The sequence below is a fragment of the Paracoccidioides lutzii genome (genome assembly GCF_000150705.2).
Source record: "Paracoccidioides lutzii Pb01 unplaced genomic scaffold supercont2.14, whole genome shotgun sequence".
Classification (NCBI taxonomy): domain Eukaryota; kingdom Fungi; phylum Ascomycota; class Eurotiomycetes; order Onygenales; family Ajellomycetaceae; genus Paracoccidioides; species Paracoccidioides lutzii.
In genome coordinates, this window is record NW_015440960.1 from 271,635 (window position 1) to 297,077 (window position 25,443).

Below are 25,443 nucleotides of genomic sequence, written 5' to 3' on the forward strand. Positions count from 1 at the left end.
GTTTGTTCTCAATCGGGAGCCAGATTATCATCGTGTCAAAGGTAAAATATACCCAAGATAAAGTCGGTCATTCAGAAATTTTATAAGATTAGTACCGCCCTCAGACTTACAATTTTGCAGGAATCCCACCGTCTTCGACATCGAATTCCGTAGTGCAAAGCAGGAAAGTGTCCTTCAAAGCCTAGAGATTTGAACGCATTATTAGAATCATACTCATGTCCCAAAGATGTCACACAAATATTCGTAAAATGAACCAAAACTTACATTTAATCGATGTTTTGTATTGATCTCCTGATACTCCTCCGAAGCCAACATGTCGCAGAAATGTCGAATGGATGGATAATGGACAATGGATATCTCATTCCACCAATCTTCCTCCGGTCTGTCTGGATTTCCCCGGGAATCACGTTGATCTGCAGCAGGGTGAACAACATTGCCGACCAGTTTCGCATCACCGCCAATTTTGCTGGCGACTTTGACAAAACCCTGAGATATTTTGAAAGCGTTAGATTAAAATATTACTTTCAACCTTAAAGGGAAAGAATCCAAGAAACGCCAACGGATAACAACATACCTGGCCATACTTAAAGTACTCCTGTTTCCCACATGGATGGAAATGTAGAAGATTAAGCATCGTCACTGGCTTGTCGTGGGTTTTCAGCAATTCGTCCATGAACTTGAGAAGATCGGGGGAGAGCTCCAGGCTTTGAGACGAAGCCTTCCCGTCAGCAATATCCAGAGCCCCAGTAGTGGGAATAGAGGATGTTTCGCACTTCAATTTCGCATCGCGATCTGCAAATGTCGATAGCAATTTTGATGGAATCCCCGCTTGGATAGAATACTCGCTCTTTACGTACGAGTCGCGGAGGTGGGACGGAATTGCGTTTCGTGGAGATAGGAGGAGAATTAGCAGGTCCCAATTTGTGATCTGCAATGGATTTCCGTCTAGGATGTGGGACCGGACAACCACATGCCGTGGGCGGGAGCAGACGATAACCTCGACCCCTGGAGATTTCTTGAGCTCTTCTATGAAAGTTTTCGGATTAGTGTTAGGCGAGAGAGTGAGCAGGTGGAGGGTTAGAAGAGGCATTATGAAGATGAAGGGCTGTCAGGAGGACTGAATAGTATGGTATGGCTTGTATTCATATGCGAACAGCCTTGAATATTCAGAATTATCGGATCTGGCGACGCTCGGTATGCCGAGGTCAAACTCGTGGGTGTGTGATTGCCGGAAGTTTATCGGGCCATAGCGGATACCGAAACTTAAAATAGCCGCGAGATCTGTATGAATTATTCGTCTTTTCCCAGTTCCCTTGGTTGTTTCTATCCAAACATTTTTGGGAAGTGTCATAATGGTTAACGTTAGATGCAAGTTCACATTGGTTGGCCACACGACGAGCTGCCCATGGACAAAGTTGGTAACTTTTTGCATTGAAAATATATGGACCGTGATTGTTGTTACTTTGCGTTTCCTTGAAGTTTGAAGTTTCAGATGTTGGAATAAGGAGCTATTTCACGCACTCCTATTCTTCAATGAGGAATAATGCTCTTTTCTCCTTAAGTATTCGAAGGGATGAAAAGACTTGGTGGAAACGGGTACCCACGTGATGCCAGTGTAATTTTCCGCACCGTAACTTTTGTATTTGTGATACCTGTCTGATACATTTAGTCTGACGCGTGAAACTCAGCAGTTAAAATGCCCGCGTCTTCTATTCCAAGCACCGAAACATCTTCAGTAAACAATATGATATATAGAGGCCCAACTCGACCAATTCGATGTACCTGTTGCTTGTTCTCCTCTCCTGTGTCTTGCTGCGATGTATTTGCCCCGGAGTCTTATTTCTCAGCTTTACCTCCAACTTCTTCGATCCCATCATCCGCTCTCGCCGCCTGTACTTATCCTCGCTGCCCTTGAACCAGATGCGCTATGTGCCTGTCGAATCCTGACGACATTACTTAAACGGGATTATATACCTCATAAAATACATCCAATTAACGGGTATGGCGATTTGTCCCGTGCTGGAGAAGAGTTGGTCCGTCCAATGCGAACGACAGAGGGTGGAAATGGGGGTGTGGTTGTTTGCATGGGTGTGGGAGGACTGGTAGATTTGGGCGATATATTAGGCCTCGATGTGGCCGAGACGGGGGGCATGGGTGGAGTTGAAGTATGGGTCATTGATGCAAGAAGACCGTGGAATCTGGGTAATGTTTTTGGAGGTTATCCCCGACGCGTTCATTTGGAGGAACAGGATCCAAATCAGAGACATAAAGCTATTGGCGTTGATAAAGGGTGTATCACACCATCTTACAAATCCAATGAAGGAGGAATAATTGTTTTTGACGATGGCGATATTGAGGAAGAATTGGCTGCCGAAAGGGAAGCTTATTGCGCCCTCCTCGAAATGCCTGAATTGGACGAGGATGGGGAGGATTACGATTCTGATAGTGGCGTAGACCGAGATGAGGAGCCTGGCTCCCATTCAAAGAAAAGAAAGTCATTGTCAGATCGTGATGATGGTGATGACTGGTCTGATGACGAGAGGCCACCGCGACAGAGACGCAGGAGCATCTCTGTAAGTGCTATATTAATATCTACCATTTTCTAACATAGACTAACAACTATTATAGGGATCTTCAATAACGTTAGCCAACCGTTATGAACGCGAACAGGGAGATTCTTCCCAGGCATCTCGCTCCCCGTCACCCGCATCAGGTTCAGAATCCTCAGCAGCCTCAAAGCAACCCTCTTCGCGTACTCTGCGGCGTCGATTGGTCCGTCTAAAACGAAAACACGAAGCCGTCCTACGAATCTACTATTCCCTTGGCACATCTTATTCTGAACCCATATCATCGCTGTTATACTCTCTTGCATCTGAACTGGGACGGGACGATAACGACCTTCTATGGCTTGCAATTGTCGGGGTGTCTAGTTTGGAGCTTTCAGGCCGCACTATGGCAGGTGTGGGGATATCTAATGCTTCAGAATCTGGAGGATCGGCGGGGTGGGGAGGTGAGCGAGGCGAACGTATTCGACAGGCTCTTCGGGATGAAGTGCGTCGACTAAACCCGCCTGATATCTCAGATACCAGCCGCGAAGCACTAAGGAGTGAAGTCCATGACGTTATTCCCACCACTGGGCGCTCTCCCACAGATACATCTATCCTACTTTCACCTGAACCGCGGTTCTTACTTGTCCGACATTGGTCCCTTTACGAAAGTATGCTCCACAGTCCGTATCTAGCAGCTCGACTTCATGTCTGGAGCGAAACTGGGCGCAAACGCCTTCATAAACTCCTCGCGAAAATGGGTGTGAGTCTTAGCCAGTGCCATCAAAATTATACTCATATGGACATGGAACTCAAGCGCGTGCTGCGGCAAAAACTGCTCAAGTATGCCCCACTGTACGGACTGGAAGGGCTGGTCCCTCCAGCATCTTCAGGGAGTAAATTTGGTTCTTATTCAGGTTGGGGATTCGTTCGCTGTTGGGGTTGGAAAGCATGTCTGTCCGCCACTGACGTAGGTGTAATTATTGGCGCTATCCTCGAAGTTGGGAAAATAGACACCTCTTTAGTGGATAGCGATCGTCATCGTTTTCGAAGAGCCCAGGGCAATGATGATACTGTGTCTCATGATGCTACGGATTCGGACTCAGATGCTTCTAACATACTTAGCCGCTTCTGGAGCGCTTACGATGCCATTTCCTTAACCTCCTCCGAATCTCCAACGAATCTCTTGAACGCCCTACCTCTAGCTCAGCATCTCCATCGTGCGATCTTACGCACCGGAACATCACTTCTCTCCAAGCACCAAATTCGGCATTTACGTGCGTTTAGGATTGCAGTGGTGAAGGATGGACCGGATGTGAAGCTGTTCACAAATCCTGGGGCACTGACTAAACTCGCACTTTGGGTTGGGGAGGCCGTTCGCGTACAGGAACATGAAAACGGAGATGTCATGAAGATTGGCGGTAAACGAGCAATTGGGACACCACTCGTCCTGGCTGGTCTGGACGAAGATAGGAACGTCTATGTAGTTGTTGGAACAGGTGGTGGAGGGGGTGTGGTAGACTTTGCAGCTCTGTCGCAGCGACGTGACGAGAAACGAAAGAAAAAGGAAGCGCAGGAGAAGAGACGAGCGGAACGAGAGGAAAGGCGTGCTCAGCGGGCTGTTGAGAAAGCGGAGCGCGGAGATGATGAGAATGATGGCGAGGAAGAGGAGACAGAAGACGAGGACGATAACTCTTCCTCGTCTGGTTCTGATTCTGACTCTGACGATGATAAGGAACAGATCAATTTACGGACCCGAAGCATTGCCCGAAATCGTTTTGGAATTGCTTTCCAAGAGGTCGTTCACGAGACGAATGCAAGAGTGCGAATTGATAGTTTCGAGCATTGTGTGGTTGAGGTGCAGAAGGAAGATCTGGGTGGGTTTCTCGAGGCCCTGAGCTTCCGAAGCGTGGTTGGATAACGTTTGGAGTGCTTGATATGATGGCAGACAATTCACTGCTCGCCATACTGCCTTTTGACTCGCCAAGTTAATTTAGGTGGTTGGGTGATTGATGATCGACTAATTTTGTCTTTCCCATTCTCTAGCCTATTGCGCACGTTTAACGGTGCCATTACTTCATTGTTACCCGATTTCTCAATGATTATAAGCGGGTTAATCACATTCCGATAAAACCCTCGCCATTTGTTTTGCCAATAACACATCAAATTTTCCAGCGCAGTGGTGTTATTGGCGTTCTGCTATCTTGTTCCGTCCCACGATCTCCTCTTCCGGACTTTTCCCCTATTCCCAGGTTTCCTATCACGCACGACGTTCCGACGCATTTCACTTTTTCTTTTATGATTTCCTTTCATTTCATTTGCCTTGCTTTTGCTTTGCTCAGCTTTAACCTTGGTTTTTGGAGGCTGATCTGCATATACCCGTCTTCTGTGTTCGCTTTCATTTTCATCATGAAGCAAAAGAAAACATGTATATAGCACGGATAGATGAGGAAGGTCTTGCACGACGGATTTTTGGAGTTTCTAAAGATTGCTTTTTCTTTTTCCTTTTTGCCCTCTAGGTGCTCGGTGGACGGGATGGAATGGGATGCCTGTAAGAAAGAAATTAATATTTACACAATGATTTATATACTTATGGGTTGGATTCTGCACGGGGGAGTGGGTTGGCTGGGCGTGGTTTGTCATTTCTTTTCCTGTGTACTCTTTCTGTTTGATCTTTTCTTTCTGTGGCATTTGTTTTGTTTTGCTCATATATTGTTTTTCATTCTGGCTTCTTTTGTAAGGATCGGTTGTCCTTTTTGGTGTTGTGTTCTGCCTTTGTTCAGCAACTTGCTTCTATATAGCTTGCATCTCGAAATTTCTAATAGCTGACGATTAGAAAGGTATACCCATAAGACTTATTTCCGTGCTTACGGTATGCTGTAGAATGGGATTTTAATAACATGTCATTGACTGGAGTCTGATGGACAGAATGTGGGAAAGTAGAGATCTGCAGTTTAGAAAACATAGAGAATATATACAAGGTTTTCTTTTGGTAGCTAGTTCATACAATCATTAAGATAATGCTGTTCTTGTTTCCTGGAACAAGGAAAAAGAGAATATCTGAAGTTACAAAAAGGAAATATATGTCTAAAACAGAGGAGAAGAAAAAAAAATGCCATGGACCAGTTAACTAAATGTAAACATCGCAAATGAGAAAGCAAAGAGAAAAGACGAACGCTATGACTTTCCAAGTAGAGAACCGGCAAACCACACTGCTCCCAAACTCGTTAAAACAGAGAGTCCCACGAGTTGATTACTCCAGCTTTTGGATTCATCCATTTTCATAGCACCAGGAGATCTTCTGTAAGGAGGGGTGGAAGTGGGTGATGTTTCGGTTGCGTTGGATGAGATAGGCTCCATGGATGACGCTTGTTCATGTGACTCTCGCCGTTTCCACTCCTCAACTAGCCTTGCAATAGCTACGAGATCTTCTTTCAGAGATCCTGGATCTGTTATATTTGCATTGTCGCCATCGACATCGACATTTTGGACGTTTCCAAAGAAATCCATTACCATGCGCCGTCTACCCTCGAACTCGCCGCCGGGGAACAAATCCCACCGTACCCCAGGCTGAGAATGGATCTTGTCCTCGTCGTAGGAATCAAAAAGGTCGCCCAGAGTACGTTTCGAATTCTGGTTTGTAACCTGGGTTTCAAGGAATTCGAGGATGTAATACGTCCAGCGGTCGATGACCGCAACACCCACGTCACTATCAGCATGGTGGGAATAGGAGGATTGGGAGAGGGCGCTGGAGCCGGTAGCAATGATATTGGGGGAGTAGAAGTGCGTGTACATGGTGTTAGCTTGGCAGGTGTCGATCATAAAGAGCAGCTCATGATAGCGTTTCTTTTCCCACATCTGGCCAAAGGCATCAGCCAGATCCCAGGCACCAATCTCCTCTGAATCCTGGAATTTCAAGAACTTTTCACCTCCGTGGCCAGTCATGTAGACGAGGACGTTGCTACCCGCGTCAGATCCCAGACGTTTGCTGCGGGGCACGTCGTCACCCAGCCGGTCCGTTAAGAGTCGAATGAAGCTCTCCACGGTTACCTCGTAGCCACGGTAGTCTACCTCGATGTTATCACCATAGAGGTCCAGGGCGCGGTCAGCATTGTTATACACAGTTCCGGGGAATGCGTTGCGCGGGTTGCAGGCCATGTCATCCGGTAACATGAGGATGATCTGCGAATCAGGGATTCCGAGGCGTTTGACAGTGCGGTAGAGGGAGAGAACATTGGCGAGATGGCGGTAGTTAAACCAGAATCGGGAGGTGCCTACGAGAACAGCCCAATTGGAGGTGTGTTCTGCGGAGATGTGGGGGATTGCTGTGAGGAGGAAGATGGAGAGGGAGAGGGATAGGACTGAGGAGATGGCGGAAGGGAGACGCATGGCGGAGATGTGGGAGGGAGAGAGAATGGCAAGAAATCAGCGCATGGAGGCAAATTGTAGTAAGTGTTCAATGCGATACGTATATTTATATATAATCTGGGTGGTATGGTGATATAAAAGAAGAGGTGTCTGTATGTAGTTTTATCGTTTAACTTGTTAGAAGTTGAAGGTTTGATGTTCTGGATGCTGATGTCAGCTTGTCCCTTGCAAGCTAAAAGTCAACTAACTAGAGTGACCTAGAATTTCATATATTTTAAAGTTGGACTCTATGTACTGGTACCTGACCCCAGAGTTTGGCAGCCTTCTTGTGCGGCTCAGAAGCTCAGCAACCAATCACAGCCACGAACCGGCATCAAACTGTTGGACGACATCAAAATCAATTTTATTTGTTGTGGATATCCTTTTGGTCCCTTCTATCAACCTCCAACTTCAACCTCAGCTTCAACTTCGCTTTGCTCCTTTTACTCTATACTCTTTTCGTTACTCCCTTAAACTCCCTATTTTTAATCCTTAGTTCCTCTTGTATGCTACCTTGTATGTACTCCTTATACTCTCCCATCCCTTATCTGTTTCATTGTTGCTGGAGATCTTCTTCTCAGCTGCGGTGCTCTGCAACTTGGTAGCTATCTAAACTTCTTGTTCTCCACATTTGTTGCCCTGGTGCCTATTAACAACACAACCCACTTGTAGGCAACTCACTGTCTTGTTGCTTGTTGTTACTTAAACTTCCCTGACATTTCTGCATCATTTGTCATTTGAGCTGAACATCTTCACAGCTTATCTATCTTGCTTCTATTTTCTGGTTGTCTTTATTTCATTTTACTATCCTCAACAGTCAACGCTCTTTCAGTGCATAGATATTTGCTCGCTGTCAAATACCTCCTGCTAAATATTGCTGGAGAATCTTCTCTCCGTTTTCATTCACCTGGCCAGTAAGATTAAGGTAAGACCTTGGGCCAGATCGTCCGACAGCTCCATCTCTAGCGGAGTTGGCAGTTGTGTGGCGGCCATAAATGTCTTCCCCGGTTAACAATGGTTTTGTATCCTTATCTGAGATATGGTGGAAAAAGCCACCTATTTTACGTCTTCCTCCAGAGACGCTAGATGCCATATTTTCATATGTGAGTTCCATCAGCCTGTTGCTAGTTTTGAGCATCATAAGCCCAACATGTCCTTATTCTACTACTGGCTTATGAGCTAACCATTTACCCGCCCCCCCTTTTTTATCTTTTCCCCTCTCTCTCTTCAGGCTTCCTCTTCAGATTTAATCAACCTTTCTCTCGTCTCAAAGACTTTCCATGACTTAGCTGCCGCCCAGCTCTACCGCTCGTTCAAGCATGTTTTTACCGATGATGACGCAAGGGCTGGACACCAACCGGTGGATCGTCTTGCTGGGCTCCTGGACACTTTGACCACAAGTGACTACAACTATGCCGCATATATCAAGGAGATCTCCTTGGATACTGTCCATAGCGGTGATACAGGAGAGAGAGCAACTTCAGAATTCAAATATGAATTTACCTGTGGGAAATTTTTGAATACCCTGCTTCTTGCAACTATAAAAAAGATAACTGCCTTGGAGAGTTTCCGGTAAGCTACCCACCCGCATCTACTACCTATTTTCTCTCGTGAAGAGTTTTATATTCTGACGTGATTCAGGTGGAACGTTCGATTGGAAATCAGTCCATCGGTCTTTACTGCTTTGGGCAAGTACCAGAGTCTGCAAAATCTTCATGTTCGGTTGCAGGCGGGGCCATCCCTTCACTTAACCCGGCCAAAACCAAAATCACATATGTCTTTTCAGTTCCCCCCTCCATCTCCACCCTCTAGCCATTCACAATACCAAAATCACCATCACCACCCAGCCCCTCCTCCTGGTGGCCCAATACCAACCTACATGTTGCATAGCAAAACAAACATGGGCAGCGGTGATGTTAGGCTGGTGAAACGGCTGAATGTTCACAAAAATCCTGATGGACCTCGAAATTTCTCCAAGTTTTCCAGTTTGAGAAGCTTAGCTGTTCTTGATATGGACACCCTTGACTATGTCTCTGAAGTTGCGGAATGCATTTCATCGTCATCGACCACTCTTAAAACCCTGAAACTTTCCTTCTCTGAAAAATTGGCTCTAGAATCTCGGAAGAAGGCTATTACGGATGTCTCAGATACAGAAACCGTCCAGGAGGAAGATGATGACGATGGGTTTATTCATCCGTTGGTGATATCTGCACCACCTCTGCTCCCTGGGAATTCGCAACCTGTACTCGCGCATGCCCCTACATCAAGTGATGTCAATGTGCGTCGTGAGCGTGCTAACCAGGAAAAAGCTCTGGCCCGGATTTTTGGTCTTGAGAAGGGACATGTGACAGCAGAAGACAAGAGACTGGAACAAGTCGCAGAAGAAGCGGTTCATAAGGCAGACAGGGATATTCAGTGTTCACTCAAATCGTCATCGGGACAGGATATCGATCGAATCTTTGTGGAAAACTTGTGCACAATGGTGCGCGGCATAGCCAACAGCAAAAGCGGTCACGCTAGCTCGTCGAAAAGCTCCAGGGCTCTTCGGAAAATTGAGAAGGCGGCTCTGATGTATCTCGAAAGCGATCAAACGGCGGATGATTTTCCGAAGGGCAAAATGAAGTCATCCTCCAGTCCTCAACATACCCACCTACTCACAACCTCAACCGAACCGACGGGAATTTTCGGTTCTGGTGCCCCTGTCCCCAAAACCCTTCTTGACGTTGAAGATATATCCTTACCTATGGCCGCGGATTATTCGGCTTTTCTAATCAATCCGCCGCCATCACAACTTCCAACGTCAAAGAAGTGCACCTACCCTTTTAACGGAAATCTTATCTACCCTCCGAGCGTTGGATTTGGTATGCAGGGACCTCCAGTTAAATATAAGTCCCTACAAAATGCGCATCCTGCAAAAGCGGACACTAGTGTGAAGTGTGCCGGCAATATATTCCACAACTCATCGTGCGCATCCGATACCAGCGATGCAGCCTCGAACAAACCCCCCCTTAAGAGCACCCAGTGTGAAATTTTTCAACATCCAGCATCTTTGTCGAATCCGGTAGACAAAAAACCGGATGATGAATTCCTGGACCTGATTGATATCGAACACCCGGATGAATTGAGTGAGGATGGTGAAGACCAAGTGTTCTTAGATCCAATGGAGACTTCTGCAGAAGGTCATGGTCAGGAATATCAATCTATAGATCCGCGTTCAGACGGTGAACCGAAAGTGCCCCAAAGTGACGAGCGCAATTCCGATCCAGAGGTGCATGCTGGACCATCGCGTAAAGGAAAGGAGCCTATCAGAGGTTTCGACACGACTTGCCTGACTGACACCCGAGTTTCTTCGGAGCAACTTGAAAGTCCAATGAATGATGATACCGATGGCGCCATTCATGAGTATATTCGGCTCCACCATGGAATTTCTCTGAAAAATTTATCCATCTACCTGATCCCAGTGAAGCCTTCAGTGCTATGTCGGGCTGTCAATATCTCTTCGCTGAAGCATATCTCCTTGATGAACGTAGGACCCCAACGTCCGTTTTGGGCTATGCTCTCTAAGCTGCACAAAACCACAGCGCTGCAAATAACATCGGTGCATACGGATAATGTCACGCAGAGTTTCCTGACGTTCTTGAATGGCCTGGACTACCTCGAAGAACTTATCATGGTGGAAAGAAGTAGCCGTTCCAAATTGGAGTCCTTTGCTCCCAAGACTGTAGTTGTCATTGATGACATTCGGCGTCAGGTCCTTGTAAAGCATATCAAACACCTAAAAACATTGATGATTCGAAACGACGATCTCGTACACTGGTGCTTGAATAGGGAGTCGGCCGTGCTGATCGGTAAACGTGGCGCGAAGCTGAGGGAGCTTGTTGTTGGCATGAACTCACCTAATTTTGTAAGCTCTCCTTCTCACATCTTATTTTTAATCTCCTAGGTCGTTTGCAATATACCTTGTTTCCACATGGTGATGTGATTGACGAGGATGAAGTCAATGCTTACTGTAACTAAACCCTACAGCACGTGTTCATGCAACATCTCAACGGTCTTCGGTCCCTTCATGCTCTCCACATTATTTTCTCCCACAGCGATTATTGTACCAGTGTACTCCGCGAAATTAGGCTATGTGCCACGGACAACGTGATCCAGCGCCCACATCTAAAAGTCAAATATGTTGCTGTCAGCTACAATGCCAATGGTCCCACCTCAACATCCATCGCCCGTTTGTATCGGCTTCCTCCCATGCCGTCAAAGATCGGTAAAAAGAACACATTTTCACAGAAGCACGACTTCGCTTCCACCTCCTGCTCATATATTGCCCCTGATAAAGGCAAAGGGAAAGCAGTGCAGCGCTCAGAATCACAGTTCTCAAATTTCATAACTCCCTGGACGGCCATGGAGAGTGATATGGAGTCTGATGATGACGACCGGAATCGGGTGACGGTAATTGAAGGGATAAAATTTCGCGAGGTCACTGACGTTAAAATTTGGCAGAAAGAAATATGGGATTTGAAGCTTTGATTTCACTGTCGATTATGGGACGGCATGTGGTAGATTCCGCTCAATGATCCATTTTCCATTCTTCTGCCTTCTGTGTTGTACCCATTTCCACCCCTGTCCCCGATATCTTCACCTCCACAACCCCTGGCTTACTGATCTTCGGATACCCCCACTTTGCCTTAATGTGATTTGATTTTCAAAGCTTTTGCTTGTTTTAATACTCCCTGATTGTCTTCCTGTTTATCTGTCCCGTATTGTTCTGGCCACCAGATTACCTGTCAGCCACCCCAGGACGTATTAAGCAGGGCCGGTTTCCAGAGACATAAAATATGAATGACCCGGGAAAAATTGATTTCTATGACAAAGAGCTCACGATACCCCCGATATGCTGGAATGGAATTAATTGATGGATGAGGGAAAACAGCTTTTTCCGGTGACGGACTTGCGCAATGGGCAGAACAATGTTCATTCAGTTAGATAAAGCTATGCGGTATTTTCCCGCATCATCACTTTAAACTACGAGTTCTGACGCTGCTATAGTTATTTAATATGATTGCTTTCAAGCCTTTTCATATAACCTGCCATCGATGCCACGAAAGTGTTTAGGGAGCCATCTTGCCCAGCCTGGACGTCTGCTTAACTAACTCCGTAGTAAACTAACTGATTAGTTAGCTGGAGAGATTCTGGTGTGTTGAGGTCAAAGCAGTAATTTATGATCGGCGTCACGTGTTGAGAAACAATGAGCCTAAACCAGAAGGACGAGAATTAACCCATCTAAAAACGACGGAACAGATATCATACCCTGAGTACGAAGTAAGATACTGTGTCTCTTCGCACGGATCCTTTTTCAACTTGACACTATCATCGGAGATATTGTTTTTTTTTTTTTTTTTTTGTTGGACCCGCAGAGATGGCGGGGAAAAAGGGCGGCGAAAACGCCAAAAAGGCTGCGGGTAATGCTCGAGTAAGACTCGATTGTTACCCCTTCAAATATGTATATGAGTTGGAAATATACTAACTGCGCATAACGAATAGAAAGCCGACGCAGCTGCTCAGAAACAAGCAGCTTTAGATGCCAAGAAAGCTGAGGAGGAAGATCGGGAGTGGTCAAAAGGATCAAAGTCGAATGCAAAGAAGTATGTAATGGAAACGCCGCCCGCCTACCCGTCCTCTCCTGCGGGTCCAGACAGTTCTCTCAAAAAGCTAATGCACCGCATTCTACAAAAATAGAGACCAAACGGAAGCAAAGAAAGCAGAAGCAGCCCGTAAAAAGGCAGAGCGTGAAGCCCTGCTCGCCGCCGAAGAAGCCTCCCTACCCTCCAAACCCAAAGGCGCTGGCGTCAAATCCGCCAAAAAGCACGCCGCACCCAGTCGCGGCACCCTCGACCTAGCCCAGTTCGATGACGAGAAAACGGCCAGCTATAAAAAGGCCGCTCCTGCAATCAACGCCACGGGTATCGACAATGCGCTTGATGCCCTATCGCTGACCACCAGCACGGCTGATGCGACCAAAATCGACCGCCACCCCGAGAGGAGATTCAAAGCTGCCTACGCAGCCTTTGAGGCACGCAGACTGCCGGAAATCGAACAGGAGCAGCCTGGTTTGCGGAGGCAGCAGCGAATTGAAATTGTGCGTAAGGAGTTTGAGAAGAGTGAGGAGAATCCGTTCAATCAAGTTAGCGTTGCATACGATGCCACTAAGGAGGAGGTGAAGGCTGTTAAAGAAGCGGAGAGGCGGAATATTGAGGGGCGCTTGACGGCGAGGTAAGGTTGGTGGTATGACAAGCTTGATTCATTTTCTCTGTTGGATAGGCGGGACGCTTTTCTTTTGCGTGTATATTATTGCTTGGCTTTTCTTTTGGAAGATATGTGGTTTGACGATTATGCCTATGGATGAGTCACATAAATAGAATGACACGACAATTTATTTTATTTTATTTTATTTTATTTTATTTATTTATTTATTTATTTTTTTTGAATCATCATTGCTCAGGATAGTACATATATGCCTCGTTCATTTGTTTTGCAGACTGATGAACAGTGACGATGAATATGAAGTCTTCAGCGGTTATGATATGAGAAATGAACAGAAGAACCAATTTGAAAATTTTCTTCGGGATGTTAATATATGTTTTTAGGATTAGGCTGTTGCCGCAGATTAAAAACACAAAGCCACATACAAATCCAACAATCCGCTGTATCTCAAGTGGTAATGAAAGAAGGTGGGGAACAGAAAGGCAGCTTAAGATCAAGCTCCTAAAGTCTAGACATCTAAATCAATGCATTTTCTAAACGTGGCAGAAAGGAGAAAATGCATAAAGCAATAAGCTGCCAGTCCTGGACAGAAAAGAACAAAATTCTCCAACGGCATCCACGGATAAAAGTTCAGTCACAAAACCATATGACTCTTGAATACAAAAAGGAGAGGAAGTGGATGGGTGGTGTATACGAGGCAAAAAACAGAGTAAGCACTGTGGATGATAAGCTGTCGATCAGCAGCTGGATGAATAGATATCCGAATCGCTATTGAGAGAATTGGAAGACATTCATTGACTTGGTTAGCGGCGAACCATTAATGATTAGTTAAGGAGAGGGAAAATGGAAACGAAAAGAAAATCCACATACAACTTCCCAAAACTGTCCCTCCCAGTGGCGTCCTCTCGGACCCAAACGCTCACGCTATACGAAACGACACCAAAAATCCCATACCCGCGGCGATCTATCGTTACTTTCGAGCGACAGCTCCCGTAAACCTCTGTCCATACACTGCCCGCATGTGACTTTCCTACGTTCATGCGCTTCGTATCTGCAGGGCCGTTACTGAGCACGCAAGCGAGGCCATGAGGGTGGGCTGAGTCGCCCATGCGGACAAACCCTGACAAAGACATGTTAACTGTGATGCTACTGGGAACTTGGTGTGGGGTTTTGGTGGCTGTGGAGTTTGATAAGGTTGTGGTAGAAGGTTGGGAGTTTGAATATCAAGAGGAAGAATAAACAAACCAATGCAATTCCTTTTATTGAAATAATCCCGCTGTTGACCATACGCGTACAGCTTCCGAGCAAGCGAGAGATTAGCCAGTTGGCCATTACATGACGGCCTAAGAATGCCTTCGCAGCCGCCGCAAAGGCCATACAAGTCACCGTAGAACAGGCAGGGGTAGCCTTCCCTGCGGAGGAGAATTAGGGAGTAAGCGAGTGGCTTGAAGAATTCCGCTATTGGTACCTGTTTGTATTTGATTTAATTGTTAATGGAGTCGAAGCTCTTGTTCTGCTTTTTCTCTTCCTTGGTTTTTTTTGTTTAATTATTCATGACGGAGGGTGGGTTTACCTCGAGTGATTGGGATGGTTGCTGGATAACTGTTAGTAGTGAAAACGATAGAATATATATACTGCATTAAAAATATGACTTACCGTATCATGGTTCATGACAAACGTCTAGGAATCCAGAGGTTAATATAAATTTAATATAAATTCTGGAAAATGAATGAGCAAGGGGAAGCAAACCACAGCATGTTTCTGCTTATACTTCACCAAACTTCCCTCGAAAACTCTGCGCAAATCAGCGCCTTCAGTGGTTGAAATGTAAGAAAATTGATGGACCAATGGCGCATCAAATAACGACACGAGATAACCCATTCGTCCCAGGTAATTTAAAAGCTCCCAGACTTCTGCTTTCCAATATTCAGCTACAAAAAACCAACCAGCGCCAACAGTTTGTTGAATATGGATGATGAAGTCTCGCAAAAATCCAGCTGAGTAGTGCTTTGCGGCGTCAAATCTTAGGCCAGAAATATGCAGCTGGTCACCAAGCCATTCTATCCATCTCTTAATGTCTTCTCGAACTTCCGGGTTCGAATGGTCTAGATCCGCAAACATTAAATAGTCATAGTTTCCATTTTCGTTGCTGACATCGCGTGCCCAGTCTTTGTTTTTGGGACCTAATATTTTGAAAATCCCATTTCGACCAGTGTGGGCATCATAATCAACACCAGTAAAATGTTCAGAATGGTATTTCATTTTGCTATACTGGTTTCCCCGACCAGGAAACGAAAAGCCCGACCAGGCTTCTATTTCCTGAGGCTCACTGATGACTCTCCTCCGATCTAAATCTCCGCCCCGTTTAACAGCATTAATAATTATTTCGCATCATATAAGCACCACCATTTCATCACCGACTTATGATGCCTATCAATTATGGAATGAAACTCACCTTTCGGGTCAACCATGACTGCAACGCATTTCTCTACATAATCAGCCGCAGCCTTATGATTAAGCACAGCATCCCAATAAACTGCAATTTCCATCTCATGCGCTTTGGTCACAAGAGAAACAAGCTCTTCCTTAGTGCCCCACTTGGTCGCTTTTGTCCCTTTCTGATTGAACTCGCCTAGGTCGTAAAGGTCATAGATATCATAGCCATTTCCGGATGGATGCATGGCTTTACATCCCGGAGGAAGCCAGATGCTAGTCACTCCGATCGCCTTTAGACTTGGTAGGGCTGCCTGCAGCCGTTGCCAATGTTTCTTGTCATTAGGCACAAACCACTCAAAGGCCTGGAACATGAGCTTGTTTTCCTCGCCTGGATTGTCGGTATTGAAATCTGGGGAAACGGTTAGAGATGTCTTTACTGGAGTTTTTAGAGTGCGTGGGATGGAGATTAGCCGTGCCAGGGTAGGCGGTATAAAAGAAAAAGAAATTTGCTAAGAATGAAGAGAAAAAGAAGTAAGGAAGAACGCTAGACCCAGGGCAAGTAATGTGATACACAATCCTATGGAGAAAACCGGTGTTTTGGGGGTGGGGGTGGGAAGACAATGTCATATAACGATTACCAACCTTCAATATCAAGCCATTTCGTCTTCTTCCTACGAAAAATGTATTTATATGCCGACACTATGAAAGACGCCATCCCGCAATAAACCTTTGACCAAACTCAATAGTGCGCACCTCAGCCGCTCTGAACAACTCAGAAACACAGATGGATCTGAAATCACTAACATGCCCGCACAGATCTCATGGCAGGGTTAGATGTTTGATTCAGTTCATGCCTTTTGAGGGCTTCTTCCTTTACTTTTCCTTCCGGTTGCCTTCGAAGATATTACAGTGTGATGATAGTTGTGCTGTGAAGAAGGAAGACAAAGTCAAAACGTGCGGGGAAGCGGATTAAAATGTCAGGGATAATTTCCGCTCAAAAATTGTCAGGGGAATACGGAGTAGAACAGGATGTGCAATTGATAAAGGAAATAGATAAACGCTTGCTCCAAAGCAATTGATATAGCAGAAGGGGTGAGGGATACGGATGACCTCCGTCTGAGAGAAGATCGAACGAATGTTGCAAGGTCGGGGTTGAGCCGCGTTGATATAGTTAACTAAAAATAGACTTTAACGCCGTTGGGCCAATTAAGCACCAGCGCTAAACCAAAACAGGTACCTTGTTGGTGCCTGAAATGGTCTGGGCGTTCAAATGGAAAATTGTAATTATTATATACCGCGGAGCTCTCCCGGGTATTGTTGCTTTGGCCACCGGAAAAGGATTTGCTCAAAAAAAGAAATGTTGTACATGTATATCGTCAGGTATGGATAAAAGGTAAACTCTATGAACAAAATCTATAGTGTGTAAGGAAAGCAACAGGGTTCTTTTGAAATCCGGAATCTATCCCCCCCCGCCCCCCCTTACCCATGCAGTAGAATATTATGTCCAGCCTCTAAAACAAATTACCGAGAGCTGTAAAGAAAAAAGAAACGGAAAAATTACAGATAATACATGCCAAAATCCAGATTCAACAAAAGAGATTTAACGAAACAAGGGGGACGAGAATATATACGGACATGACTTTTGGAACATAAGAAACCGTCTATCTGTGTGGTATATCTTTGCCCTTATGACGACAACTCCGACACACAAATATTCACTCCGGATAAGGGCCCGCTGGGAAAAGAGGAATGATCGACAAAGGGACCGAGACCGGGTATTCTCTAGCGTAACTCATCGAGAATGAGGGAGAATAGAAGGGGGTATCAAACATGAACTTATTTCAATTCAACACCTTGCGTGGCGTTGAGCACTCGTTTTATATCACCTGGAGAGAAAATCACCATAAGCAATCTACACCATGCAAGAGTTGTGGACAAGTCAAAGTCTTTTCATACCGTAGATGCCGAATTGGCCGGCTGTGATGGCACCAACCAAGACGAGACGAGCACCAATACCAGAAAAGCTACCCTTAAGTCCGAGTTCCTTGGCAATCTTGATCAAACGAGACACAGTTCCTTCACCTGGGAGTCCCTCGGTCTTGTTGATCTTGCTAAGCATTGTGTCGGCAGGCTGGGAGACAACGGCAGCAGCGAGACCAGCAATAAGACCAGAGCCCAAGTTGATGGAGGTCTTAGCACTATCAGAAAGCTTTTCCTTGTCGAATTGGCCGTAGATAGCTTCGGAGACTCTCTCGAAAACGACGAACTTGGCCATGGTGTAAGGGACCCTTATACACACGAATTAGCATAGTTAAACCAATGGGCATGTTATGTGACATGAATTAGACTAAACCTACTGTTTCAAGAGGATGGGACCGAAACCAGAGTAGAAAGCACCAATTCCCTCATTCTTGAAGATCTTTCCGAAACCACCAATAAGACCATTGGCAAAGCCAGGTTGCGACACAAGACGGATACGAGTCGCCTCAAGAGGACAGAGGGCGATATCAGCGACGAATTCAGCAAGGGCAGATGAGGCGAGGTAGACAGCAGTCCGGTTCCTGGCGGCAGTCTCATAGCCAAGGTAGTCGATGGACTGTTTCTTGAAGAACTCGTAACCACCGAACTTGAAGGCTCCCTGCAAGAAGTAGCCAGCAGCGGTGGGACCGAAACCGGTCATCAGGGCAGCGGCACCCTCATTCTGAACAACCTGTTTGAATCCCCCAATCATACCTCTATTGTAGGTCTTGGGGTCAAGCTGGATTTTGGTCTTGACGCTAAAGGGATTCCATTATTAGCCTCGAGTGTTAATTTGAGGGCAAAATAAAGATACGCAAGATGCGCGCAATCAACATGGTTCGGATAGCGCACAACACAAGCGCCAAAGAGGGCTATTTAAGTGAGAAACTTACACATCGACGGGTGTGAGGAGGCCATGGGTGACTGAACAGCAGACAGCGCCAGCAAAGGCGAATCGCGAGTACAGATTAAGGCCGCTCAACTGGGGTCCTTGAGGGAGGACTGGAGCGGACTTCTTGAGGCCATCTAGTTGGGGGGCAGGAGCAGTGGCAGCCATTGTGAAAAGAAAAACGAAGGACAGAACGCGAAACGGGAGGAGATGAGTGGCGTGGGGGCTTAATAAAAGGAAAAAGTGCACTCTAACGGAGGGAATTGGAATTTGAAGTTGATTGTTCGCAGCAGAAGACAACCGTGAAAGACTTTTTAAAAGCAAAGCTGGCCGAAAACTTTTCGCGGCAATGACGGAGCCGAAATTCCGAAACTTTCCCGTGGCTGCGCTAGTCCCGATACGACATAGCGGCTTCATGGATTAGTCAGCTCAGGTTTCTCGGCGATGATTGGCAGGTTCAAGTGCCTGCGCTTGTGCTGGAACTGGGCTTGGAAAAGGGGCAACATAAACCCGGAGGATGGAGATATCTTTGATACCAACCATACCCCAGGGTCTCTGTTATTGACGACAATCTTTGATATAATGGGCCGCTACTGATAGTTAAATCCATATGGTGAATATCTCTAACACCTGGTACACCTAAGCTAATTCTGGCTGGGAATCACGGTTTGCGGCGATCTCTCAGTTACCATAAGGTCATCGAACGGTGCAATTGTACCGCATCTTTAGACCAACCTGATATGGACGTCTTCACATATGCAAGAAGGAACACCATTGTTTTATGCTGAACAGTTATTCAACATTCCATTCTATATAATATATATATATATATATATATGTATGTATGTATGTATGTATTCAGCTAAATATTAATGAAAGACATATCGATACTCATAACCCAAAATACAACAACTTCATTATTCAAAATTCCATCTCACATATTACCTTTCTATGCCTGATATGATAATAAAAGTCATAAATTTTATCAACTCAGGGAGGAAAACCCCCAAAAATCAAACAACTTCTTCACTCCTTAGATAGGAGTAATTCTAGGCCCAGTCACCCCAATATCCCAGCGGATAGCAACCTCATCATTGACGCCAACATACTCAAGCGCGAACAGCTTGCCAGCAGGGCAGTCGAACTCAGGATACCCATGGAACGACTGAATCCAGACCGCGCTTCCCGGTACATTAACCGAAATACGGCCCTGGTGGATATCGCGGCTCCGCTGAGTCTCCGCAAGGGCAGCCGGCCTCCATCTGGAGACAGTTTCCGCAGAGAAATCTTGCGTTGGCGGATTGATGACCGTGAAAACGTCCGCCTGCTTGGAGCCCGTGGAGACATCTCGCGGCCACAGATCGAATAGGAGTTTGCAGCGGCGGCCTTCGAGGTCCGATGAGACTTCGAAAGTGACAATTGTGGTGGTCTCGTCGGCGGCTACCCCGTTTTTCACGACGAGGAGCTGGTCCTGCGGGTCCTCCTTGAGGGCGCCGGTTTGGACCCAGTAGCGGAATGTGCGGTGGGGGTAAATGAGGTCGTTTTGGCGAGCGGAGATGCCTTCAGCTGGGGAGGAGCTTGGTGCCGCGAGCACGGCGGCCGCAGCGGAGACCAGAAGGGTGTTGAGTTTCATTGTTGTTGTTTGTGGGGTGGTCGGGAAAGTCCCTCAGAAAATATCAAGTAGAGGATACAAGTATTATTGTAGGATGACTTGTGTCAGCTCAAGACGATATTGGCAGGATAAAAATAATACACTTTTTTTGAGAGGACATACGATATTTTCTTGTTTCTGAAAGGTGAGAATAAGAAGGAGATCAACAGCGGCTCTGGATCCCCCTTTTATATTTCTCCCCAGCTCCCAAGATAACGCAAAAATAGACATTTCTCTAGAGTGGATAGAAATGAACATCAGACTCCACAAGTTGCCTCTGACGTCTATCCAATGTTATCAACACCATACCCAAACAGCAGAAAGATTTTCAGTTAGGTCTCAGAATTTAGATTCAACCCGAAGCCCTGCCTGTTTGATCAACAAGAGCAGCTTAACCTCTGGCCTATGACGATTCATGATATTGAGCTAGCGGGGATGGCGATTGTTAATAGAAGCCATTTGTGGCGTCTCAGGAAGTTCTGTTGCTGTAAAACTAAAACAGCTAAGAAAAGCTAAGCGGATGTTGATAGTCATGTTACTCGACCGGGTCATGTAGATGGTTCTCTCAGCTTCGTCATTTTGTTACTTCTCGTCAACCAAGATTCGGAGGCGGGAAATGCAGCTAGTCATCGATGTCTCATAATTGGGAGCCTGAAGAAGTCACAACACAATGAGCTAGCATGTCTGAGAGAGGGATAAGCATCCACGAGTATTCATCTTTCTTGTTCTGGTAGTTCTTGGCAATTGAGCTAGAAGGATTTTTACGGGGAAAAGTTTTAGCAGGCTGAAGCATTTGTGTGCCAGTGTGAATGTTTGTGATGTCAAAGGGGGGCTCTATTTTTAGCAGCTGGTATGACATGGAGATCAGGAGTCCTCCCGGGAATGTATGTAGATGGGCATTATTGAGTGCTCAACCAGCTCTGTAAAATGCAACCCTAGCAGAACCGTAGTTAGCCCTTGTTTTCAGCATCTGCTTCATCAGAAATTCCAACATCAAATCGGAGCTTCCCCAGTGTTATTTTTGAGAGATCTTGCAGCTGAGGCTCAATGATACCCATCCAGATCGATTGAGCATCCTTCCCAGTTGTAACCAGTAGCAGTTAAGTCAGCAGGAACCAACAAAGGGATGCTCCAAGACGTCAAACTCCCTTATCCATGTTGATTTCAAATCTCTCAGTTGCTCACGATACGCCCACATCCACTAGCTGCGTAAGGGCGTTAGTGGGGGTGGAGTTCAAGCAGGGTTGTCTCAAGCTGGTCAGAAGAATATTCTTTGATCCTCGTATAAACAACAACACTGACGATCGTTTTTTTTCAGTTGGGATGGAGAGGAGAACATACGAGGATATGGACCATGGATGCGCTGCAATAAAGCTGCACGCTGCGCCATCCCCATGCACCCTAGTGCCTACGCCTTTTCGGCTAAGGCGTTTTTGAGTGCTGCATGGATGCCACGAATGTAGCCACTCCACTGGTGGCGATTTGACCAAAGTATCATTACATCCGGGTACGGAGCACTTGCCAATAATAAATGTGGTAGTGTATAATTATTTGAGTGGGCAGTCGGGCGAAGTTTGCGCTCTGATGGGCGGTTGTTGGGGCTAATTAACTGTGCGGCTCAAAGTGGCAACAATTTTTAAGGGCGACCTTGGACAACCTCCATATCAATCAAATGGCAATGCTCCGTAGTGATATCCAGATGTTGTCATGGATATTACTTTATTTTTTGAAAGAATATCAATAATAAGAATGAAATTCCTATTGGCCATGAATCGAATTAAGGTTTAAAATCGTAGATATCCGTTTCGAATGGCCTTGCGGTTAGGGAATTATATCACTCAGCGGCAGGGGGATCGCACGCTTTAACAACACCGGAAGACAAGGGAAAGCAATTATTCACCCCATTTTTTTTTTTTTTTTCATGAAGTCAAAACTTATTGTTTCAATATTTCCTATCTACTAATCTAGATATCCTGAATATATCCATGAAAACATCCATCATTCATCCATCCATCCATCCATCAATGTCACAAACTATTTCATCAATTCATAATCCTGCTTAGGAAAAAGTAGAGCATCACGCAAAAGAGATATTATCAGCTTGCAAATATAAACGAAATGATAATCCAAGAAAATCAAAAATTGAAATGCTAAACATGCTAAGGAGGCTATTCTTGATACGCATATATTATCCCCCCCGGCGCGAAGATGAGCGGGGCAAAGAAATGGAAGCGGATGTTGATCAGAACTCAATGACTGAATTAAGAAGGTATGCTACGGGAGATGAGTAGTATAGTGCCCTGTGGGATTGTGAGGTTCAAAACCACTGCCCGCTTCGGTTGCTGGGGGTGGCGGGGGAGAATCATGTGCTGACCGTGATGCTTCAAACGAACAAGAAAGTAGGTGGGGGAATAAGCGAATAACAGGGTTATGGTCTAAGTATGTAATATCGGGAATTGGAAATGACCTTCCCGTATTATCCATGAAAGGATTATGTTTATTCATCAACAGTAATCTGAGAAAATACAAACGGTGGGGCTTGTTGCTGTGTTTGTGATTCCAACGTAAGGTCCGGAGCATTCGCGTATTCCTCTCCTTCCTCCGTCATGTGTGGCAATAATTTTCCAATGTTTTGTGGGTCGGTATTCAACTACGGCTGGTGCTAATGACGGCGAAAGTCGATGATCTGACGCTAAAGGCAATTGGACATATTATAAGGTTTCAGTGTTGAGTGCAGGATCGTCGTCCTTGACTACTGCGCTTAACTTCGACATGGGAGGCGGTGTATCGTGATGTGCTGCTGCTTCCGCAGGTTCATGAAGTTGAGGCTCTGTTGCGCAATAGGTTGACTCGGCCACGTCGGTGGATTTCGCTAGGGATGGTTGTGGCTGAGGTTGTGTTGATGCTTTAGTAGAGAGATCTTGGCAATGGTGAATGGAGTCGCTCTCAGCCGGGTGCGACGCGCTTAGCTGTCGTGTCATTGTTTGACCGACGGACCGGGGTTCGGTAGCAAGCATCCCACATCCAAACACTGTGGGGGTAATTTTATTTTCAGCTCCGGAGTGTGCTTGGGTGCGAGGTTCCATGGAAACCATGACAGGAGAGTTAACAATTGAAGGCGGGTTATACTCCAGAACCATTGGGGAGGAATCAGTGGGAGGAACGACATGTGGCGGGCTAGTTATGGGGTGAGAGGCGAAAACCTCTCCTTGTTTTGCCATGCCCATAGAGAAGTAGAGGACGAGAATGCTCAAGAAAGCAATTGTAACGTTCCGTCTGTCGCTGGCAAGGATACGAATATAATTTGAACATAGCTTCTGGAGGCTAACTTCCTTGGAGTTGATAGACTCTCGCTCACACTCATAGAAGTCAGTAGAGGGCATTATCGGTGATGACTCTGGGCGTGTAAATAAAAGCGGAGGCGATGACTGGTCAAATTTGGACTGGAAACGGGGAACTGAATCGCCATCCTCCAGTCCATCAATAGCTTCCTGTGTCGGAGCCGTTGGCATTCCATATATCTCCCGCCTTCGTTCCTCCTCCTTCACCAAGCGCTGCTCTTCTTCCATTCTTAACGTATTTTCCTCGACAATCCTCCGCTCCAGTTCCCGCCTGATCTCAACTGGCAGAGCTAATCCAACCTCGACATCGACTTTTTCCATATCCCTCCAGGCTGCTGCCCAGGCCCCAGCTCCCATCAGACCGTTGGCAGCATAAACTCTGACATCCCATCGCCTCTTCTCCCCTTCCAAATGCTTGATGAGCCTTGCGCCGCAGTCAGCGCATTTCTCTCCATCACATCCGTCACTGACATTTCCAATACCTTCTTTCTCAGTGCCCCCTCCACCTCCATCGTCGGGGTCATCATCGTTTTCTCGACCAAGGAAATGACCTTCACTCAATCTCGGCCGGACTAGTTCTAGACTCTCCAACAAACGCTCTTCAAGTATGTCATACATTTCCTGTGGATGTGATATCAGCAATCCACGATCCCGCAACACCCCCGAATTAATGATTTTATCCTCGAGTAATTTCCATCTTGCCCAGTGCCTAGGGGGCAACACCTCTTTTAAAATCTGCGCGCTGGGCAGTCCCAAACCCTGAGGTAGTGAAAGAGATGGTGGTAGCAGAGTGCAATGAAGTAGGATAAGCGGGTACTCCTTCTGGACAGCTGTCTCTTTTGCCCGGGATGATTTGTAGCTCCGCTTGGCAGATCCTGGTGATGAGCCCAGCGAGCGTATGGACATCCCTGATACACTCTGACATGAATGCCCACGCCCTCCACTGTGATTCCTCCATGACCTCGACGGCATCAGATCCTCGTTGTTGTAGCCATAGCCATACCCATCATACTCATCCTCGTCTCCCATCTGCATTGCGCGAACAGAACTCGGGTGTCTAAACGGCGAATCATGATCGCGCACACTAGGCGCAATTTTCGAAAGTCGGAAAGAGTAATTGTTCCTTTTCGGCCTGTTTTTGTTCACGGGCGTCGGGCCGTCATTGGTATTGCTTTCGGAGTAATGCTGCATGTAATGCCCTCGGAAACTCCGCGTTATGGTGCCACTGCCATCGTACTTCTCAGGTGGGCATACAATGACGGAGCCTGGTAATGAAGATATGGAAGTGCGGTTTGACATCGTTCTTGTAGTTCGTCCTATTTCACTCCTCCGATCGAAAAGATCATTTTCTTCACCCGTAAATGTTTCGGAGGGATGGGACGAGGAAGAGGAGGAAAGAAGTCGCTCATGGGCATCAGCTTCCTCAGTTTTCTTCTGGGAAGATGTATCTTGTTCAACTGTCCCATCTGTAGCCTCCTCGCATGGATGAGATTCGTCTTGGCCAATTTTTTCCATTGTGGGAGATGGCGATTGATCGATTTCATTATTGCCACAGCTGTTTGCTTCTAAGACATCCGTTGCTGCCATGTCTGAACCTAAACATGCCATATCTAACTGCCTTTGCCTTCGTATTTCTTTGTTCAACGCGGTCTTGGTGTCCTTAACTTGAAAGAAAACCACAGTCGGTGCTTTATTGCGGGCCCCCGAAATACGTTAGGGTGTTTCGGCGCGGAGATCGTTGAGGAATGTATAAGAGATCTAGTCAATGCTTTGAAGGTTCACAAAATCGATCGTACATAGAGGTAAATGCATGTAACCAGGTATTCTGTACAAAAAACAAGGATGGCATAGTAGGTTTCCTATCTCACTCCAGGATAAAATGTAGCAGTTCCC

General features: G+C 46.1%; 9 protein-coding genes across 9 annotated transcripts; 3 read left to right on the forward strand and 6 right to left on the reverse strand.

Annotated features, from left to right (window-relative positions):
• Positions 1-106: 106 nt before the first annotated feature.
• PAAG_05344 (hypothetical protein) lies at positions 107-1,090 on the reverse strand (the record flags this gene model as incomplete). Its single annotated transcript, XM_002792569.1, has 3 exons — positions 107-181; positions 265-486; positions 575-1,090. The coding sequence occupies 3 exons, from the start codon at positions 1,088-1,090 to the stop codon at positions 107-109; spliced, it is 813 nt and encodes a 270-aa protein (XP_002792615.1).
• A 727-nt stretch (positions 1,091-1,817) lies between these two features.
• Positions 1,818-4,467, forward strand: PAAG_05345 (DNA replication initiation factor Cdc45; the record flags this gene model as incomplete). Its single annotated transcript, XM_002792570.1, has 2 exons — positions 1,818-2,573; positions 2,629-4,467. 2 exons carry the CDS (start codon positions 1,818-1,820, stop codon positions 4,465-4,467), a joined length of 2,595 nt encoding a protein of 864 aa, XP_002792616.1.
• Positions 4,468-5,723: 1,256 nt separating this feature from the next.
• On the reverse strand, positions 5,724-6,935 carry PAAG_05346 (GPI-anchor transamidase; the record flags this gene model as incomplete). Its single annotated transcript, XM_002792571.1, has 1 exon — positions 5,724-6,935. The coding sequence occupies one exon, from the start codon at positions 6,933-6,935 to the stop codon at positions 5,724-5,726; it is 1,212 nt and encodes a 403-aa protein (XP_002792617.1).
• A 1,013-nt stretch (positions 6,936-7,948) lies between these two features.
• PAAG_05347 (hypothetical protein) lies at positions 7,949-11,480 on the forward strand (the record flags this gene model as incomplete). The annotated part of the gene is made up of 4 exons (XM_015845547.1): positions 7,949-8,056; positions 8,185-8,525; positions 8,595-10,857; positions 10,980-11,480. 4 exons carry the CDS (start codon positions 7,949-7,951, stop codon positions 11,478-11,480), a joined length of 3,213 nt encoding a protein of 1,070 aa, XP_015699773.1.
• An 889-nt stretch (positions 11,481-12,369) lies between these two features.
• On the forward strand, positions 12,370-13,227 carry PAAG_05348 (hypothetical protein; the record flags this gene model as incomplete). Its single annotated transcript, XM_002792573.2, has 3 exons — positions 12,370-12,423; positions 12,495-12,595; positions 12,690-13,227. 3 exons carry the CDS (start codon positions 12,370-12,372, stop codon positions 13,225-13,227), a joined length of 693 nt encoding a protein of 230 aa, XP_002792619.1.
• An 811-nt stretch (positions 13,228-14,038) lies between these two features.
• On the reverse strand, positions 14,039-16,365 carry PAAG_05349 (alpha-amylase; the record flags this gene model as incomplete). Its single annotated transcript, XM_015845548.1, has 7 exons — positions 14,039-14,391; positions 14,460-14,682; positions 14,788-14,808; positions 14,871-14,894; positions 14,964-15,568; positions 15,670-16,059; positions 16,293-16,365. 7 exons carry the CDS (start codon positions 16,363-16,365, stop codon positions 14,039-14,041), a joined length of 1,689 nt encoding a protein of 562 aa, XP_015699774.1.
• Positions 16,366-17,486: 1,121 nt separating this feature from the next.
• PAAG_05350 (mitochondrial phosphate carrier protein) lies at positions 17,487-18,726 on the reverse strand (the record flags this gene model as incomplete). The annotated part of the gene is made up of 4 exons (XM_002792575.2): positions 17,487-17,536; positions 17,607-17,938; positions 18,008-18,427; positions 18,563-18,726. The coding sequence occupies 4 exons, from the start codon at positions 18,724-18,726 to the stop codon at positions 17,487-17,489; spliced, it is 966 nt and encodes a 321-aa protein (XP_002792621.2).
• Positions 18,727-19,591: 865 nt separating this feature from the next.
• Positions 19,592-20,191, reverse strand: PAAG_05351 (hypothetical protein; the record flags this gene model as incomplete). The annotated part of the gene is made up of 1 exon (XM_002792576.1): positions 19,592-20,191. The coding sequence occupies one exon, from the start codon at positions 20,189-20,191 to the stop codon at positions 19,592-19,594; it is 600 nt and encodes a 199-aa protein (XP_002792622.1).
• A 2,729-nt stretch (positions 20,192-22,920) lies between these two features.
• Positions 22,921-25,137, reverse strand: PAAG_12024 (hypothetical protein; the record flags this gene model as incomplete). Its single annotated transcript, XM_015847569.1, has 1 exon — positions 22,921-25,137. The coding sequence occupies one exon, from the start codon at positions 25,135-25,137 to the stop codon at positions 22,921-22,923; it is 2,217 nt and encodes a 738-aa protein (XP_015702794.1).
• Positions 25,138-25,443: the final 306 nt, after the last annotated feature.